The sequence below is a fragment of the Salvelinus alpinus genome, chromosome 7 (assembly GCF_045679555.1).
Source record: "Salvelinus alpinus chromosome 7, SLU_Salpinus.1, whole genome shotgun sequence".
Taxonomy (NCBI): Eukaryota; Metazoa; Chordata; class Actinopteri; order Salmoniformes; family Salmonidae; genus Salvelinus; species Salvelinus alpinus.
The window spans coordinates 6,540,169-6,561,973 of NC_092092.1; the positions used below are offsets into that span (position 1 = coordinate 6,540,169).

Consider the following 21,805-nt stretch of genomic DNA (forward strand, 5'->3'; position numbering starts at 1 on the left):
GAGAGGAACATCCTATTACCGACATCTACAATACAGGAGAAGAACATCCTATTACCAACATCTACAATACAGGAGAAGAACATCCTATTACCAACATCTACAATACAGGAGAAGAACATCCTATTACCAACATCTATAGCACAGGAGAAGAACATCCTATTACCAACATCTATAGCACAGGAGAAGAACATCCTATTACCAACATCTATAATACAGGAGAAGAACATCCTATTACCAACATCTATAATACAGGAGAAGAACATCCTATTACCAACATCTATAATACAGGAGAAGAACATCCTATTACCAACATCTATAATACAGGAGAAGAACATCCTATTACCAACATCTATAGCACAGGAGAAGAACATCCAATTACCAACATCTACAATACAGGAGAAGAACATCCTATTACCAACATCTATAGCACAGGGGAAGAACATCCTATTACGAACATCTACAATACAGGAGAAGAACATCCTATTACCAACATCTATAGCACAGGAGAAGAACATCCAATTACGAACATCTACAATACAGGAGAAGAACATCCTATTACCAACATCTACAATACAGGAGAAGAACATCCTATTACCAACATCTACAATACAGGAGAAGAACATCCTATTACCAACATCTACAATACAGGAGAAGAACATCCTATTACCAACATCTATAGCACAGGAGAAGAACATCCTATTACCAACATCTATAGTACAAGTGACCACCACTCAGATCAGCTGTTTAAGGTATGTTATGTCAAACTTGAAAGAACTAAATATTAAAAGAAAAACATTTGTTAAAGTAAAATAAATACATTCAGAACTTGCTGCACATTTTCCCCAAATATGTAATTCCATTATGTTAATAATATCACTCACCTAGCGCATCTAATATAGTAGCATTTCTAGAGTTACTACAGCAGTGATCTACTACACAAAAACACACATGGAACAAGACCATCATCAACACACAGACAGAGAGCTACCAGACATGCTGCTGCTGAATGCACAACCACACAGCAAGGTAGGTAGGGGTCGAAAGATGTAGGCTTACCTTCTACAGGGAGGGGGGGGGGGGGGGGTCAAAAGAAAGGAAGAACAAAGCATGTAGAAATGTTTAACCAGACATACCAACGGAAAAATAAGAGGAAACAGAAGTAAGAAGCCTAGTAAAGAAGAAGTACATCACAGAGGGGAGAGTGGGGTGACAGAGGAGAGTGGGGTGACAGAGGAGAGTGGGGGGACAGAGGAGAGTGGGGGGACAGAGGAGAGTGGGGGGACAGAGGAGAGTGGGGGGACAGAGGAGAGTGGGGGGACAGAGGAGAGTGGGGGGACAGAGGAGAGTGGGGGGACAGGGGACAGAGGAGAGTGGGGTGACAGGGGACAGAGGAGAGTGGGGTGACAGGGGACAGAGGAGAGTGGGGTGACAGGGGACAGAGGAGAGTGGGGTGACAGGGGACAGAGGAGAGTGGGGTGACAGGGGACAGAGGAGAGTGGGGTGACAGGGGACAGAGGAGAGTGGGGTGACAGGGGACAGAGGAGAGTGGGGTGACAGGGGACAGGCTGTTGTGCGCTCTTCTCCCGCAGCATTCTGGGAGTGTTTATGTGTATGTGAGCGCACGTGGGTGTTCAGCAGACCAAGCCATGGGCTGTGACTCGCAATACAGATCCAGAAACCCCCAAAAAACAGCGTTCTTTAGCTGTAGAAGTAGTGGTCTAATGAGCAGTGATTGGTCAAAACATTTACCCTCCTCCTTGTCTGTGACGAGCAGCTCTCGAGGGTCGAGGTGTGTGAGCGTGAGAGAGAGGGGCAAAGACAAGCTGCCCAGGTACAGATCCAATATCTCCCCCCCCCCCCCCCCAATCCTAACATTAGCCGTTAATGTTACAAAACGGACCCAAGATCGGCATCTAGGGGAAGCCTCTCCCTACACCGGCCAAAGACAACCCCGGGGGGTGTGGTTCTAGCTAGCTCCGTACCTTATTGGCCCAGGCGTCTTCGTCCCAGGAAGTGAGCTGCAGCACCCTGATGATCTCGTTGATCTCAGCGCTCATCTTCTCGAAGGTGAAGTTCCTGTTCTTCAGAGACTCCTCTACTCCTTGGCTGCCAGATGTCTTGGTGGTCACAAAGATCTTGATACCTGTAGTAAGAACACAACAGTGATCACCAGTAAAAAAGGGATTTGTTTCTTACAGACTTGTTAGATGTATAGATAACTGTGAAGATCCAGTATTATTCTGTTAGAGAAACGGTCCTGTGTCAGAATCTGACAAAGGTGCTGACTCTGGACTGACACCGGGGGTTCTAGTCCCATCTCAACCTTTCCTGTCCATCTACCCCTCTACAGTCAGAAATAATATAAATAAGAATGATCCTTAGAGAGAAGAGAACAGAAGCGGTAGAGGAGAAGGAAGTAGTCACCTGAGATTAGAACAGGTAGCAACTCTTTGACCGTGTTCATAGACTTGACTAGCATCACGCGGTGTTCTTGATGGGTCAGCTCCTGCTGCCTCTCGTCAATCATCTTGGCCATCTTCGTCATCCCTGGACAGGAACAACCACACAAAGGACCAGTTACGGAAGACCTTTCTCTCAAGTCATTTCCACTTCCTGACGACAGGCCATCCATGAAGAGAACATTCAATATTTCATCAAATCGTGACGTCAACACAGCATTTGGCACCGGGGCTACCATTAGAAACATGCATGCATTCATTGTAATCGCTTCGGATAAAAGTGTCAGGTAAATGTAAAATATTATTGGTTATTTAAGCAGTAAGGCATGAGGGGGTGTGGTATATGGACAATATACCACGGCTAAGGGCTGTTCTTAGGCACGACGCATCGCAGAGTGCATGGATACAGCCCTTAACCGTGGTATATTGGCCATATACCACAAAACCCCAGAGGTGCCTTATTGCTGTTTATAAACTGGTTACCAATGTAATTAGAGCAGTAAAAATAAATGTTTTGTCATTCCTGTGGTATACAATCTGATATACCACGACTGTCAGCCAATCAGCATTCAGGGCTGGAACCACCCAGTTTATATGCATTGTATTATTCAAGTCATCTCAGTAGCCAAGGTAACTACGTGGTTATGACTGTGATATATGTGGTCGTCTCACCTGTCTACCTTATGATGAATGCACTAATGGAAGTGGCTCTAGATAAGAGTGTCTGCTAAAAGACTGAGGTGTTAAATGAAGTTTAAAGGGTCTGACCAGGTCCCAGGTTCTTTGTGTACGTGATCAGATCCTCCATGGATTCCACCACCTCTGCCACGGTCAGGTACTCCAGGATACCTTTACACACACGGATGATTTTACGAACCTGCAATTGATCAAAAGAACACGAAACAGGATCGATAATCTATATTGATCTAGCTTCTTAGTGATATCTGTATCTTTCAGCGTTTTGTTGCGATACCTTTTGCCTCAATCTATACCGAACAAAAATATAAACATTCAACACGCAACGATTTCAATGATTTTACCGAGTTACATTTCATATAAAGGGACTCAGTCAGTTGAAATACATCCATTATACCCTAATCCATGTTACATGTATTGTTCAGTCTAAAAACATTTTCAGTTTGAGGTCTGAATTACCGCTGAAGGTGATTATTTTGTAGTGATTATGCTAATGTGTTATTACATAAACACCATAAGGAAATAACAAGGCTTGTAAAAAGAGGTCATCTGAGCTCAACTGGAGGAGACAAATAAAAGGATGAATAACCTCCACCATCGGTACTGTAGCTTGTCTAGTTAATGAGGCCTGATAATAATGCTGTGCCACTGACAGTCCTGCTCTGTCTACTCCTGACCAGCTGCATGTGTTGTGTACGTGTGTACGTGTGTGTTGTTACTGTGCTCCTCTCCCAATCCCAGTGGTGCCGTATAAACAATTTCCCTGGTTGTACCGTGTGCTGTTTTACTGTCCCTGAGCCCGGCCGCCTGTCTCTAAACCGTGTGCTGTTTTACTGTCCCTGAGCCCGGCCGCCTGTCTCTAAACCGTGTGCCGTTTTACTGTCCCTGAGCCCGGCCGCCTGTCTCTAAACCGTGTACCGTTTTACTGTCCCTGAGCCCGGCCGCCTGTCTCTAAACCGTGTACCGTTTTACTGTCCCTGAGCCCGGCCGCCTGTCTCTAAACCGTGTACCGTTTTACTGTCCCTGAGCCCGGCCGCCTGTCTCTAAACCGTGTACCGTTTTACTGTCCCTGAGCCCGGCCGCCTGTCTCTAAACCGTGTGCTGTTTTACTGTCCCTGAGCCCGGCCGCCTGTCTCTAAACCGTGTGCTGTTTTACTGTCCCTGAGCCCGGCCGCCTGTCTCTAAACCGTGTGCTGTTTTACTGTCCCTGAGCCCGGCCGCCTGTCTCTAAACCGTGTGCCGTTTTACTGTCCCTGAGCCCGGCCGCCTGTCTCTAAACCATGTACCGTTTTACTGTCCCTGAGCCCGGCCGCCTGTCTCTAAACCGTGTACCGTTTTACTGTCCCTGAGCCCGGCCGCCTGTCTCTAAACCGTGTACCGTTTTACTGTCCCTGAGCCCGGCCGCCTGTCTCTAAACCGTGTACCGTTTTACTGTCCCTGAGCCCGGCCGCCTGTCTCTAAACCATGTGCTGTTTTACTGTCCCTGAGCCCGGCCGCCTGTCTCTAAACCATGTGCTGTTTTACTGTCCCTGAGCCCGGCCGCCTGTCTCTAAACCATGTGCTGTTTTACTGTCCCTGAGCCCGGCCGCCTGTCTCTAAACCATGTACCGTTTTACTGTCCCTGAGCCCAGGGTGATGTATGGAGGCTGATGGATGGGGGGGTGATGGTACAGCTGCCTGGTTTAAGGAACTACCTCTAGCCTGCGGAGATGTGCGGTGTTGTAACACACATTTGTTTTGAGGGAGGAGGGTTATGCCTGTGTGTAACTAATGTCGTTTAAAAGACGTTCAGTTGAAGGGTGAGATGAAACTCCTTCCAGAAACTATGTTGCTGTGCTCTACTCTACTCTCCAGTTCTCTCCACTCTCCTGTACTCTCCAGTCTCCTGTACTCTCCAGTCTCCTGTACTCTCCAGTCTCCTGTACTCTCCAGTCTCCTGTACTCTCCAGTCTCCTGTACTCTCCAGTCTCCTGTACTCTCCAGTCTCCTGTACTCTCCAGTCTCCTGTACTCTCCAGTCTCCTGTACTCTCCAGTCTCCTGTACTCTCCAGTCTCCTGTACTCTCCAGTCTCTTGTACTCTCCAGTCTCCTGTACTCTCCAGTCTCCTGTACTCTCCAGTCTCCTGTACTCTCCAGTCTCCTGTACTCTCCAGTCTCCTGTACTCTCCAGTCTCCTGTACTCTCCAGTCTCCTGTACTCTCCAGTCTCCTGTACTCTCCAGTCTCCTGTACTCTCCAGTCTCCTGTACTCTCCAGTCTCCTGTACTCTCCAGTCTCCTGTACTCTCCAGTCTCCTGTACTCTCCAGTCTCCTGTACTCTCCAGTCTCCTGTACTCTCCAGTCTCCTGTACTCTCCAGTCTCCTGTACTCTCCAGTCTCCTGTACTCTCCAGTCTCCTGTACTCTCCAGTCTCCTGTACTCTCCAGTCTCCTGTACTCTCCAGTCTCCTGTACTCTCCAGTCTCCTGTACTCCACTACTGTTCTCTCCACGCTACTGTACGGTACGCTACTGTACGGTACGCTACTGTACGGTACGCTACTGTACGGTACGCTACGCTACTGTACGGTACGCTACTGTACGGTACGCCACTGTACACTACTGTACTCTCCGGTACCTCAGCCTCGTCGAAGGTGAGCAGCAGGTCAGAGGTGCCAGAGAGGATCCCACGGGAGCCGTCGATGAGGTAATCTCGAGCAGGGACGGAGTAAGGGTCTGCTTTCAACATGGACGCAGCCTGCACCAGCTTGGTGCATGCAGTCTCCACCCTGAGAGAGGGAAAGGGGAACAATGGAAAACAATACCGTTACATGGCTCATTAAGGCTGTATTACAACCGCCAGTGATTGGGAGTTCCCATAGAGCGGCGCACAATCGGCCCAGGGTCCGGGGTTTGGCCGGTGAAGGCCGTCATCGTAAATAAGAATTTGTTCTTAACTGACTTGCCTAATTAAATAAAGGTTAAATAAAATGTAAAAAATGAAAAAGGCGTTAGCTAACTGATGCTAATGATCAGGTCTCTTAGAGCCAGTTGGGCATCAAGCCTGGTATCAGCTCATTTCCTGTTGTTGAACGTGATCATGGATATAAGTGGCTATATTGTACATATGCAGTGTGTCGAGATGGAAAACTACTGCCCACCTAACAACAAAGAAAACATCCCTTTATTTCATGTTTGAAACAGACAGCAAAAGTGGACTTTCTCCCGTTGTAAATCACTATACTTCCTGCCATCACATACTGCAAGGCAAGCAGATGAAGCCCATGGCCAATAAGAGGGGCTTTTATTATTCTCTCACTATATCTACAAGATCTGATAATCTCTCACATCCCTGATCATCTCTCACTATATCTATAATACAACAACATCCCTGATCATCTCTCACTATATCTATAATACAACAACATCCCTGATCATCTCTCCCTATATCTACAAGATCTCTGATCATCTCTCACTATATCTACAACATCTCTGAATATCTCTCACTATATCTATAATACAACATCCCTGCACATTTTATTTATGTCACCTTTATTTAACCAGGTAGGCATGTTGAGAACAAGTTCTCGTTTACAATTGCGACCTGGCCAAGATAAAGCAAAGCAGTTCGACACATACAACAACACAGAGTTACACATGGAGTAAAACAAACATACAGTCAATAATGCAGTAGAAAAATAAGTCTATATACAATGTGAGCAAATTAGGTGAAATAAGGGAGGTAAAGGCAAAAAAAGGCCATGGTGGCGAAGTAAATACAATATAGCAAGTAAAACACTGTAATGGTAGATTTGCAGTGGAAGAATGTGCAAAGTAGAAATAATGGGGTGCAAATGAGCTAAATAAATAAATACAGTATGGGAAGAGGTTATTTACAGATGGGTTATGTACAGGTGCAGTAATCTATGAGCTGCTCTGACAGCTGGTGCTTAAAGCTAGTGAGGGAGGTAAGTGTTTCCAGTTTGAGATTTTTGTAGTTCCAGTCATTGGCAGCAGAGAATTGGAAGGAGAGGCGGCCAAAGGAGGAATTGGCTTTGGGGGTGACCAGAGAGATATACCTGCTGGAGCGCGTGCTACAGGTGGGTGCTGCTATGGTGACCAGCGAGCTGAGATAAGGGTGGACTTTAACTAGCAGGGTCTTGTAGATGACCGGGAGCCTGTGGGTTTGGCGACGAGTTTGAAGCGAGGGCCAGCCAACGAGAGCGTACAGGTCGCAGTGGTGGGTAGTATATGGGGCTTTGGTGACAAAACGGATGGCACTGTGATAGAATGCATCCAATTTATTGAGTAGGGTATTGGAGGCTATTTTGTAAATGACATCGCCGAAGTCGAGGATCGGTAGGATGGTCAGTTTTACGAGGGTGTTTGGCAGCATGAGTGAAGGATGCTTCGTTGCGAAATAGGAAGCCGATTCTAGATTTAACTTTGGATTGGAGATGTTTGATGTGAGTCTAGAAGGAGAGTTTACAGTCTAACCAGACACCTAGGTATTTGTAGTTGTCCACATAGTCAGACCCGTCCAGAGTAGTCATGCTGGACGGGAGGGCAGGTGCAGGCAGCGATCGGTTGAAGAGCATGCATTTAGTTTTACTTGTATTTAATAGCAATTGGAGGCCACGGAAGGAGAGTTGTATGGCATTGAAGCTCGTCTGGAGGGTTGTTAGTGTCCAAAGAAGGGCCAGAAGTATACAGAATGGTGTCGTCTGCGTAGAGGTGGATCAGAGACTCACCAGCAGCAAGAGCGACATCATTGAAAAATACAGAGAAGAGAGTCGGCCCAGGAATTTAACCCTGTGGCACCCCCATAGAGACTGCCAGAGGCCCGGACAACAGGCCGTCCGATTTGACATACTGAACTCAGAGAAGTAGTTGTTGAACCAGAGGAGGCAATCATTTGAGAAACCAAGGCTATCGAGTCTGCCGATGAGGATGTGGTGATTGACAGAGTCGAAAGCCTTGGCCAGGTCAATGAATACGGCTGCGCAGCATTGTTTCTTATCGATGGCGGTTATCATTTAGGACCTTGAGCGTGGCTGAGGTGCACCCATGACCAGCTCTGAAACCAGATTGCATAGCGGAGAAGGTACGGTGAGATTCGAAATGGTCGGTAATCTGTTTGTTAACTTGGCTTTCGAAGACCTTAGAAAGGCAGGGTAGGATAGATATAGGTCTGTAGCAGTTTGGGTCAAGAGTGTCCCCCCCTTTGAAGAGGGGGATGACCGCAGCTGCTTTCCAATCTTTGGGAATCTCAGATGACACAAAAGAGAGGTTGAACAGGCTAGTAATAGGGGTTGCCAGGTGGAAAGCATGGCCAGCCGTAGAAAAATGCTTTTTGAAATTCTCAATTATAGTGGATTTATCGGTGGTGACAGTGTTTCCTATCCTCAGTGCAGTTGGAAGCTGGGAGGAGGTGCTCTTATTCTCCATGGACATTAGTGTCCCAGAACTTTTTGGAGTTTGTGTTGCAGGAAGCAAATTTCTGCTTGAAAAAGCTAGCCTTGGCTTTTCTAACTGCCTGTTTATATTGGTTTCTAACTTCCCTGAAAAGTGGCATATCACAGGGGCTGTTCGATGCGAATACAGAACGCCACAGGATGTTTTTGTGTTGTGTATCATCTCTCACTATATCTATATTACAACATTCCTGATCATCTCTCACTATATCTATAACATCTCTGAGCAGGTTTGATGAAAATGGCCTCAGTGGTGTACTTCTACTGAAGAGAAGATAAGAAACCTGAAGATTGTGAATTTAAGAAACCTACTAGTCAGCGAAACACAGGCAGGCTCGATATCATAGTTCAATCCTAATACATGCTGTGTAGGGCGTGTCCTGCTGTGTAGGGCGTGTCTGCTGTGTAGGGCGTGTCTGCTGTGTAGGGCGTGTGTGCTGTGTAGGGCGTGTGTGCTGTGTAGGGCGTGTGTGCTGTGTAGGGCGTGTGTGCTGTGTAGGGCGTGTGTGCTGTGTAGGGCGTGTGTGCTGTGTAGGGCGTGTGTGCTGTGTAGGGCGTGTGTGCTGTGTAGGGCGTGTGTGCTGTGTAGGGCGTGTGTGCTGTGTAGGGCGTGTGTGCTGTGTAGGGCGTGTGTGCTGTGTAAGGCATGTGTGCTGTGTATGTATGTGTGTAAATAAAATAAAACCTCCAGTACGTTACACAGAAACAGGCAACAAGCCAAATGACACGACACACGTTCCAATTCCCACAGAATCCTGACTTCCTACTAAAGCCTGCGGGACAAACACTCTTCTCGGTTTAAAAGAGGGAACTGGTAGAATCAGTTTTTGTCCACGGTGCTGGAAGACGAGGCTCTGGGTGTGCAGGCAGGACCAGACAAGCTCAGTTTGACTTTCCACGATGGCTAAGGCAGAACGGTCGCTGGTCTCTTGAAGCCTCTGGTAACTGGTAATGTATGTGCATATTAAACAGGTGTGTAGTGCTGTTAGCAACGCCAGCGTTGTGTGTTCAATTCCCACTGGGGTCACATAATATATGCACTCAACTGTAAGTCACTTTGAATAAAAGCATCTGCTGAATGTCATGTATTATGTCATGTATTATGTCATGTATAATGTCATGTATAATGTCATGTATAATGTCATGTATAATGTCATGTATAATGTCATGTATAATATTATATACATGTTAGTGCAGCCAGCAGTGTCCTTTAGCAGCGTGCAGTACACCAGACTACAGTCATGATATATTACAGGACCAGTCCAGGACCTATGCACACGCTAATTATAGTGAAGCACACACACACACACACACACACACACTATTATATATATAGTTAAAGAAGACACATTCCAGCATGTGTATCTGATGGATGAAGACAACGTGACTTCCAGGCGCCAAATGCGTTCAGGTCGCCTCCGTGACCTCCGTGACCTACGCCTGCCAATGGCTTTACATCCATGACCTTGTTGGGTGTCGCGTGACCTGGGTTCTACTGAGCGGAGATGACAAGGTTGAGTGTGTATCAGCTAAGAATGGATGACAGAGTCTCAGCCAAGCGGCTGGGTGGAGATTATTCATAGCTCCAGTGGAGTAGGAAGAGAAAATAAAATGGCCCTCTTCATTCATTCATTCAGGGAGTGACTTATTGTAACACTACTGTTAGTGATGAGAACATGTGATATAGATTGAATCCATATGTCCAAAGAAAATGACTGGAAATACAATTTAAATACTTCTCTCTTGGGGTTGAGGTTAACCAAGAGCAGCTGTCTACGAAGAAGACCAAATAGAAGCCTACCACTGTTCTTCCTGCTTCCTCCTTTAGTGAGGAGTCCCTCCCTGGACAAATAGAAACCTACCACTGTTCCTTCCTGCTTCCTCCTTTAGTGAGGAGTCCCTCCCTGGACAAATAGAAACCTACCACTGTTCCTTCCTGCTTCCTCCTTTAGTGAGGAGTCCCTCCCTGGACAAATAGAAACCTACCACTGTTCCTTCCTGCTTCCTCCTTTAGTGAGGAGTCCCTCCCTGGACAAATAGAAACCTACCACTGTTCCTTCCTGCTTCCTCCTTTAGTGAGGAGTCCCTCCCTGGACAAATAGAAGCCTAGGAGGCAGCGAGCCTCCCACAGCAGCAGCCAGCGCCCCAACACACACACACACACACAGAGAGAGAGAGAGAGACAGACTAGAGATACACAGAGACTAGAGAGAGAGAGAGACTAGAGGGAGAGAGACTAGAGGGAGACACAAATGACCTGAGGGCCCAGCAGGAAATGATTAGAGCGGGTGAATGTAAGCATTTCGCAAGACTGTGCCTCAAAACCAAGGACCTCAACATGACAGCAGGACATATGCCCAGGCCGTGAGCAGAGCAACAGGCCCAACCCCCACTATTACACACAGCCAAGCCCCATCCTGAGACCTAAGAGGTATGCATCAGATGCTCAGCATGCTCTGCTCAGACCTACTGTGATGGTCCGGGCCTTACAAACACAAAAACAACACTAGACACTGTGGAACACAAAGCTTTTACTATCTCATCATGGAATATACAAGGTCTGAGGTCATCTGCCTTTGTCATAAAGAGCAGGAACCCAGACTTCAAATAAATCAGAAAGACAGACATTGTCATCCTACAAGAAACATGATATAGAGGAGATGGACCCACTGGTTTCCCTCTAGGTTACAGAGAGCTGGGAGTCCCATCCACCAAACTACCAGGTGTGAAACAGGGAAGGGACTCAGGGGTCATGCTAATTTTGTTTAGAGCTGACCTAACTCTCTCCATTAAATTAATCAAAACAGGAATATGTTATATCTGGCTAGAAATAATGAGGAAATGATCTCAACAGAGAAGAATGTCCTCCTGTGTGCTACCTATATACCCCCCAATAGAATTCCCATACTTTAATGAAGACAGCTTCTCCATCCTGGAGGGGGAAATCCACCATTTCCAAGCCCAGGGACATGTACTAGTCTGTGGCGAACTAAATGCCAGAACCGGACAAGAACCTGACACCCTCAGCACACAGGGGGACAAACACCTGCCTGGAGATGACAGCATTCCCTCCCCCATATGCCCCCCTAGGTACAACTATGACAACATAACCAACAAAAACGGGTCACAACTCCTGCAGCTGCAGCTCTGTCGCACGCTGGGTATGTACAGTACATAGTCAATGGTAGGCTTTGAGGGAACTCCTGCAGTAGGTACACTTGTAACTCATCTTGACAGTAGTACTGTAGACTACTTTATCACTGACCTCAACCCAGAGTCTCTCAGAGCGTTCACAGTCAGTCCACTGACACCCCTATCAGATCACAGCAAAATCACAGTCTACTTGAACAGAGCAATACTCAACCATGAGGCATCAAAGCTGAAGGAACTGAATAATATTAAGAAATGCTATAGATGGAAGGAAAGTAGTGTGGAAATCTACCAAAAAACTATTAGGCTACAACAAATTCTATCCCTTCTAGACAATTTCCGGGACAAAATGTTTCACTGTAATAGTGAAGGTGTAAACTTGGCAGTAGAAAACCTTAACAGTATATTTGACCTCAGCATCCTTATCAAATATAAACATTTCAAGCCAAGAAAATTAACAACAATGACAAATGGTTTGATAATGAATGCAAAAATCTAAGAAAAAAACTGGAGAAACCTATCCAACCAAAAACAAAGAACCAGAAAAGCTGAGCCTAAACCTTCACTATGGTGAATCACTAAAACAATATAGAAACACACTACAGAAAAAGAAGGAACAGCACGTCAGAAATCAGCTCAATGTAATTGAAGAATCCATAGAATCTAACCACTTCTGGGAAAATTGGAAAACTCTGAAACAGACAACACGAAGAGTTATCGATCCAAAACAGAGATGTATGGATAAACCACTTCTCCAATCTTTTTGGCCCTATAACAAAGAACAAACCGCAAAAACATATCTTAGAATCAACTATTAAAGACTACCAGAACCCACTGGATTCTCCAATTACATCTAAAGAACTACAGAACAAAATACAAAACCCTCCAACCCAAAAAGGCCTGTGGTGTTGATGGTATCCTTAATGAAATGATAAAATAAACAGAAAACAAATTGCAATTGGCTATACTTAAACATCATCCTCAGCTCTGGCATCTTCCCCAATATTTGGAACCAAGGACTGATCACCCCAATCCACAAAAGTGGAGACAAATTTGACCCCAATAACTACCGTGGGATATGAGTCAACAGCAACCTTAATGATAATGCTAAGGATTTTCCTAACAGCAGACTCGTACATTTCCTCAGCGAAAACAATGTACTGAGCAAATGTCAAATTAGCTTTTTACCAAATTACCTTACGAAAGACCACATATTCACCCTGCACACCCGAATTGACAAACAAACCAAAACAAAGGGAAAGGCAAAGTCTACTCATGCTTTGTTGATTTAAAAAAAGCCTTCACTCATTTTGGCATGAGGGTCTGCTATACAAATTGATGTTGGGGGAAAAACATACACCATTATAAAATTCATGTAAACAAACAACAAGTGTGCGGTTAAAATTGGCAACAAAAAAAAAAAAATTCCACAGGGCCGTGGGTTGAGACAGGGATGCAACTAAAGCCCCACCCTCTTCAACACATATATATATATATATATATATATATATATATATATATATATATATATATATATATATATATATATATATATATATATATATATATATATAAATGAATTGACTAGGGCACTAGAACAGTCTGCAGCACCCGGCCTCACCCTACTAGAATCTGAAGTCAAATGTCTACTGATGTTTCTGTCACCAACCCAGGAGGGTCTACCACAGCACCTAGAGCTTCTGTACAGATTCTGTCAGACCTTGGCCCTGACAGTAAATCTCAGTAAGACGAAAATAAGTGTTCCAAAAAAAAGGTCCAGTTGCAGGACCACAAATACAAATTCCATCTAGACACCGATTCCCTAGAGCACACAAAACTATACATACCACAGCCTAAACATCAGTGCCACAGGTAACGTCCATAAAGCTGTGAATGATCTGAGAGACAAGGCAAGAAGGGCCTTCTATGCCATCAGAAGGAACATCGATACCAATTAGGATCTGGCAAAAACTACTTGAATCAGTTATAGAACACATTGCCTTTTATGAGGTCTGGGGTCGCTCACCAACCAAGAATTCACAAAAATGGGATAAACACCAAATTGAGACTCCGCATGCAGAATTCTGCAAAAATATATTTTGTGTACAACGTAAAACACTAAATAATGAATGCAGAGCAGAATTAGGCCGATACCCGCTAATGATCAAAATCCTGAAAAGAGCCATTACATTCTACAACCACCTAAAAGGAAGTGATTCCTAAACCTTCCATAACAAAGCCATCACCTACAGAGAAATGAACCTGAAGAAGAGTCTCCTAGGCAAGCTGGTCCTGTGGCTCTGTTCAAAACACAAACAGAGCCCACAGAGCAATTAGACCCAACCAAATCATGAGAAAACAAAAAGATAATTACTTGACACATCAGAAAGAATTAACAAAAAAAAAAATGAGCAAACTAGAATGCTATTTGGCCCTAAACAGAGAGTACCCAGTGGCAAAATACCTGACCACTGTGACTGACCCAAACTTAAGGAAAGCTTTGACTATGTACAGACTCCGTGAGCATAGCCTTGCTATTGAGAAAGGCCGATGTAGGCAGACCTGGCTCTCAAGAGAAGACAGGCTATGTGCACACTGCCCACAAAAGGAGGTGGAAACTGAGCTGCACTTCCTAACCTCCTGCCAAATGTATGACCATATTAGAGACACATATTTTCCTCAGATTACACAGATCCACAAAGAATTTGAAAACAAACCCAATCTTGATAAACCCCCATATCTACTGGGTGAAATACCAGTGTGCCGTCACAACAGCAAGATGTGTGACCTGTTGCCACAAGAAAAGGGCAAACAGTGAAGAACAAACACCATTGTAAATACAACCCATATTTATTTATTTTCCCTTTTGTACTTTAACCATTTGCACATATGACATTTGAAATGTCTTTATTCTTTTGGAACTTCTGTGAGTGTAATGTTTACTGTTAATTTTTATTGTTTATTTCACTTTTGTATATTATAACTACTTCCCTTGCTTTGGCAATAGTAACATATGTTTCCCATGCCAATAAAGCCCTTGAATTGAAGTTGAATTGACTAGAGAGAGAGCGAGCGAGACACTAGAGGGAGAGAAAGAGTACACAACACGAGGTTCAGACATCGTTGCACTGTACATGTCTAAATTGGATAACACTGTTAGACTGTTAAGGTAATAAAGTTTGTGGGCTGAGAGTTAAGGAGAAGACATATCTTTCATCTACATACTTGATGAAAGCTGGAGGCATGTCTCTCTTCATTATGTGGTCTTCTGTGGTCTGGACAGTGTCTTTCCCCACCTAGAACACAACAGGAGAACAGGAAGGGCATATTAACTCACACAAACACACTGTAGAGCCAGGTTCCTGGACACAAACGTATCCTACTCAGATTAAGTCATCACTTTTATATTAGCTAATGGAGATTCTCCATTGAGCATTTGGGTCTGAGAAACCGGCACATGAAATATGTAAATGTGTTTATTCTTTAATAACGTACACGTATTGCTACATATTGTTAATAATTTTAAATAGTTTTATTTAACCTTTAAAGGATGATATAAACCATTGCCTCAACACACAGAGGAGGGCAACACACACTAGAGGTCGGCCGATTAATTAGGGCTGATTTCAAGTTTTCATAACAAATCGGAAATCGGTATTTTTGGACGCCGATTACGTCGTTTTTTTTTTTACCACACCTTTAAATAACCAGGCAAGTCAGTTAAGAACACATTCTTATTTACAATGATGGCCTAGGAACGGTGGGTTAACTGCCTTGTTCAGGGGCAGAACGACAGATTTTTACCTTGTCAGCTCGGGGATTCAATCTTGCAACCTTACGGTTAACTAGTCCAACGCTCTAACCACCTGCCTCACGAGGAGACTGCCTGTTACGCGAATGCAGTAAGAAGCCAAGGTAAGTTGCTAGCTAGCATTAAACTTATCTTATAAAAAACTATCAATCATAATCACTAGTTTTTACTACACATGGTTGATGATATTACTAGTTTATCTAGCGTGTCCTGCGATGCATATAATCGATGCGGTGCCCATTGGTGAAAAAGGACTGTCGTTGCTGTAACGTGTACCTAACCATAAACATCAATGCCTTTCTTAAAATCAATACACAGAAGTATATATTTTTAAACCTGCATATCTAGCTAAAAGAAATCCAGGTTAGCAGGCAATATTAACCAGGTGAAATTGTGTCACTTCTCTTGCATTCATTGCACACATATTCAGGGTATATGCAACAGTTTGGGCCGCCTGGATCATTGTGAACTAATTTGCCAGAATTGTACGTAATTATGTGTTATGTTATGACATAACATTGAAGGTTGTGCAATGTAACAGGAATATTTAGACTGATGGATGCCACCCGTTAGATAAAATACGGAACGTTTCCTTATTTCACTGAAAGAATAAACGTTTTGTTTTCAAGATGATAGGTCATTAATATGGTAAAATCTGGAAACTAAGGCTCGTATTTCTGTGTGTTATTATGTTATAATTAAGTCTATGATTTGATAGAGCAGTCTGACTGAGCGATGGTAGGCAGCAGCAGGCTCGTAAGCATTCATTCAAACAGCACTTTCGTGTGTTTTGACAGCAGCTCTTCGCAATGCTTCAAGCATTGAGCTGTTTATGACTTCAAGCCTATCAACTAGAGATTAGGCTGGTGTAACCGATGTGAAATGGCTAGCTAGTTAGCGGGGTGTGCGATATTAGCGTTTCAAACGTCACTCGCTCTGAGACTTGGAGTAGTTGTTTCCCTCGTTCTGCATGGGTAACACTGCTTCGAGGGTGGCTGTTGTCGATGTGTTCCTGGTTCGAGCCCAGGGAGGAGCGAGGAGAGGGATGGAAGCTATACTGTTACACTGGCAATACTAAAGTGCCTATAAGAACATCCAATAGTCAAAGGTATATGAAATACAAATGGTAGAGAGAGAAATAGTCCTATAATAACTACAACCTAAAACTTCTTACCTGGGAATATTGAAGACTCATGTTAAAAGGAACCACCAGCTTTCATATGTTGTCATGTTCTGAGCAAGGAACTTAAACGTTAGCTTTCTTACATGGCACATATTGCACTTTTACTTTCTTCTCCAACACTTTGTTTTTGCATTATTTAAACCAAATTGAACATGTTTAATTATTTATTTGAGTCTAAAATGATTTTATTGATGTATTATATTAAGTTAAAATAAGTGTTCATTCAGTATGGTTGTAATTGTCATTACAAATAAATAAAAACCGGCCGATTAATCGGTATCGGCTTTTTTTGGTCCTCCAATAAATCGGTATCGCCGTTGAAAAATCATAAAATCGGTCGACCTCTAACACACACACACACACACACGTGTAAAAGATCTGATCTCACACACTCACAGCTACCATGACTCATATCCCCCAGTGTGACCTCAGACACATCCTTCACAACATGAAGCTGTGAGAAAACAAAACTATCCAGACTTCCCATTCATATCAACAGAAATGTCAATGACACAACAACAGCTGTAGTGTAGATCACTGAAGCACACAGCTTCTAGACTTTCCTAATGGTAATGTTTATCATGTGAAACCCAGGGAGGAAACAGGTCTGTCTCTGTCAGTTAGTCTCTCCGTGGGCCGACAGACATTTGAGCTCCGAGACTGACTGCGAGTGAGGCTAGTTAAGGTCTGATTCATATGGAGCTTGTTGGCTGACTGATCACTGACCTAACCCCTGTTATACACCGCTTCACTCTTATACACACACAACCTCTGCACGCACACACACCACACACACTGTTTTTCACAGCTCTTCACCCACACAATTATATTCAACTAGTGTGAACATGCCCACAACTACACGACTCCAACTTGATCAGCTTCTTCTGCTGTGTATAAAATAAAAAAGGATGTACAATTATATTTTTAAGGCATTTTGGGTATTATTTAAGAGTACTAAATATTTCTTTTTAACGATAGTCAAAACCTTTCAAAAATGTATAATTACAGTTCAGTTTCTTCATACGGCCACCTCACCACTAATGCCAGCCAGCCTATAGGAGGGCTATGACTAAGAACTCCTGAAGCTAGTTATTAGGAATGTGCCATTAGTGGGGAGGTTAAAGTTCAAGGATAACCAACTGTTCCACCAGCTCATTACAGTGAGTAACACAGTCCTCCATTCCAGAAGGCTGACGTCATGGAGTCGGAGGGGGGCAGAGTCAGAATCATATCCCCTGACCCCATTACTGTCTTCTCATTGGTCCGGCGTGAAAGTGGGAGTAGAGCGTCCACCTACACCGTTCGTAAATTCAACACAAAAAAAGGTGGAAGGAGAACTAAAAGTGGAGTGAGGATGAAAGACTGGGCCACAGCATGAAGTTGAAAACAAACTTCCTAACTGAGTTAATGGGAATGTGGAGACTACCATCGAGGTGTCAGCTCAAGGATGACTAAACTGGAAATGGCACTGCCAATCCAGAAAGCTGTCGTACTAAAGAAGCACAGGTCCTGCCGCATTTCATTGGTCCAGTGGGAGTTAGTGAGCGTTTGTAAATTAAACAAAAAAAGGTTGATGCCAGGCTAAAATTGGAGCAACTGCCAGCTCTCTCAGAGTGAGGTGGGAGCTAACATGTGCCAACCTGGCATTCTTGCCTTGAGAGGCTCTGAACAAAAGCCATAATTAACTGTCCAGCGTTCCAGGGTAGTTAGAGAGCTGTTCAACTAAAGGTTAGGGGAGCAGGAGAGTTCTTTTTAGATGTAGGACACACAAACATAACCGAGTGGACTTCAACTAAAGGGCCGGAAAGACAGGAAACTGGGCACCTACCACCCCACTACCATTTAGAGGGGAAACTGGGAATCTACCACCCCACTACCAGTTAGAGGGGGAAACTGGGCATCTACCACCCCACTACCAGCTACAAGTTTCCCCCCTGTTTTTTTTCCCACCCCACTTTTGAAAATCACCAACTAGAGAATTATTATTTGGTGGGCAATTGAGACATGGATTGTGTATATGTGCCATTCAGAGGGTGAACGAGCAGGACTAAGTATTTAAGTGCCTTTGAATGGGGTATGGTAGTATGTGCCAGATGCACCGGTTTGTGTCAAGAACTGCAACGCTGCTGGGTTTTCACACTCAACAGTTTCCCACATATATCAAGAATGGTCCACCACCCAAAGAACATCCAGCCAACTTGACACAACTGTGGGAAGCATTGGAGTCAACACGGGCCAGCATCCATGTGGAACGCTTTAGACACCCTGTAGAGTCCATGCCCCAAGGAACTGAGACTGCTCTGAGGGTAAAAGGCAGGAGTGCAACTCAATATTAGGCAGGTGTTCTTAATATTTGGTATACTCAGTGTATATAGTACAGCTCTGGATTTCACCCTGTCTCATCATCAAATGATTTAGACCAGGGGTTCCCAAATGTTTTATAGTCCCGTACCCCTTCAAACATTTAACCTCCAGCTGGGTACCCCCCTCTAGCACCAGGGTCAGCGCACTCAAATGTTGTTTTTTTACCCTCATTGTAAGGCTGTCACACACACACACAATACATTTATTAAACATAAGAATGAGAGTGAGTTTGTCATAACCCGGCTCGTGAGAAGTGACAAAGAGCTCTTATAGGACCAGGGCACAAATAATAATATAATAATCAATAATTTTGCTCTTTATTTAGCCATCTTACATATAAAACCTTATTTGTTCATCGAAAATGGTGAATAACTCACCACAGGTTAATGAGAAGGGTGTGCTTGAAAGGATGCACATAACTCTGCAATGTTGGGTTGTATTGGAGAGTCTGTCTTAAATAATTTCCCACACACAGTCTGACTGTATTTAGTTTTCATGCTAGTGAGGGCCGAGAATCCACTCTCACATAGGTACGTGGTTGCAAAGGGCATCAGTAACAGCGCAATTCTCCAAGGGTAGGATCCTCTAAGTGCAGCACAATCCAGAAATCTGGCAGTGGCTTGCTTAAATTCAATTTTCACAGAACCGGGTGCTGGAATTTCGATGAGGCTCTCTTGTTCAGATATCGGTAAGTGGACTGGAGGCAGGGCATGAAAGGGATAAATCCAGTTGTTTGTGTCATCCGTTTCGGGAAAGTACCTGCGTAATTGCGCACCCAACTCACTCGGTTGCGTCGCTATATCACATTTGACATTGTCCGTAAGCTTGAGTTCATTTGCACACAAAAAAATCATACAATCATGGAAAGACCTGTGTGTTGTCCTTGTTAATGCAGACAGAGAAGAGCTCCAACTTCTTAATCAAAGCCTCAATTTTGTCCCGCACATTGAATATAGTTGCAGAGACTCCCTGTAATCCTAGATTCAGATCATTCAGGCGAGAAAAAACATCACCCAGATAGGCCAGTCGTGTGAGAAACTCGTCATCATGCAAGTGGTCAGACAAGTGAAAATTATGGTCAATAAATTAAACTTTAAGCTCATCTCACAATTCAAAAAAACGTGTCAATACTTTGCCACTTGATAACCAGCACACTTCTGTATGCTGTAAAAGCGTTAGATGGCCAATGCCCATATCATTGCACAGTGCAGAAAATACACGAGAGTTCAGGGGCAGCTTGGCAGCAAGAGCCTCTTGGTGGATGCTGCAGTGTAACCAAGTGGCATTGGGAGCAATTGCTTACCACTCTACTATCGTGGCTTTTATGCCATCAGTACAGATACTTGACTCAAGTATGACAATTGGATACTTTATCCACCACTGAATATTTGCTATAAAAATGCCCATATCATGCAGCCCCAGCTGGCCCTATATGTTTGTTGTAATGACTGACCTGTTGAGGAAATGAGCTCAGCGTATTTTGCTAATCTCTCGTATCCAATCACTGTTTTCTTAAGACATTTCCTTACAGTGATATCCTGTTCAGGGTGAGGGCAAGTTCAGACAAGAAGACTTCTATGTACACCGTATAGACTTCTGAAAGAATGGGAAGGGGACTGTTGCCTAAATACACCGTAAAGACTTAGGAAATACACAGGAGCTGAAAAGAGGTATTTGAAAAGACCGAAGACAAAAAGTCTGTTGTTTTCTCTGAGAATGGTGTTCACTTTCAGGCACAGTAGGGGGTTTTGCACTAAGCTAAAATGGCTTCTTAGTAATAATATGATCCACTTTATCCTAATTTCCCCTTTCCCGCTTCCCGCTCTTCATGTGTTCTGTAGACCAATAACAGCCCTGATCCCAACAACTCTATAAAAATAGAAGGCATTTGCACTCATTCCAGCTGAAGGGCGTGGCGGCTGTATTCTGATCTCTAACCCCAACCAGAAACGGACTGATTAGGCAACACAGGCATGCAGGGCCGTCTATTTTCTTCATAGAACTTTACTAAAGGACAAGAAGAGCACAGGTGGATAGGTAATGGATAGGTAATGGATAGGTAATGGATAGGTAATGGATAGGTCATTCTTTATTTCAAAAATAGATGATTGTCTGCACACTGAAAAATATATATATATTTGGACTAGGTAATTCTTAATGTCAACTTGTTTATCCATTTGCTGGCTCAGACTGTCATTGTGGCAGTATGCTGTCACATACCACACAGCCTGATGTCAAGCTGGCCCTTCAGCCAGCCAGGGTCTGGGGTGGAAAAGCTGACACTCCTATTTCCAGCTGCCAACAGAACAGCACAGACCAGTGCAGCGTTGTGAAGGAGCTAGATAAAGTGGCCCAGACCAGCAGAAGAGGCGAGGCATTGTTCACATGCACCCAGGGACTCTCAAAGCCTGGAGGACTGGGGCACAGAGAAAGAGAAAGACAGCCTGGCTTTCAGATGTGGAGCTAGTTTGTGGAGCTAGTCCTTTCAGATGTGGAGCTAGTCCTTTCAGATGTGGAGCTAGTCCTTTCAGATGTGGAGCTAATCCTTTCAGATGTGGAGCTAGTCCTTTCAGATGTGGAGCTAGTCCTTTCAGATGTGGAGCTAGTTCTTTCAGATGTGGAGCTAGTTCTTTCAGATGTCGAGCTAGTTCTTTCAGATGTGGAGCTAGTTCTTTCAGATGTCGAGCTAGTT

At 44.1% G+C, this 21,805-nt stretch overlaps 1 protein-coding gene across 2 annotated transcripts in view; it reads right to left on the reverse strand.

The window, feature by feature from the left end:
* LOC139580361 (vinculin-like) overlaps positions 1-21,805 on the reverse strand; it is a 53,561-nt gene that overhangs the window by 20,946 nt on the left and 10,810 nt on the right. For both annotated transcript variants that reach the window (XM_071408973.1, XM_071408972.1), the window contains exons 2-6: positions 14,981-15,051; positions 5,770-5,920; positions 3,228-3,336; positions 2,425-2,547; positions 1,983-2,143 (exon numbers count right to left, since the gene is read on the reverse strand). In XM_071408973.1, coding sequence (XP_071265074.1) covers positions 1,983-2,143; positions 2,425-2,547; positions 3,228-3,336; positions 5,770-5,920; positions 14,981-15,051 — 615 coding nt within the window. The remainder of the gene's footprint in view (positions 1-1,982; positions 2,144-2,424; positions 2,548-3,227; positions 3,337-5,769; positions 5,921-14,980; positions 15,052-21,805) is intronic.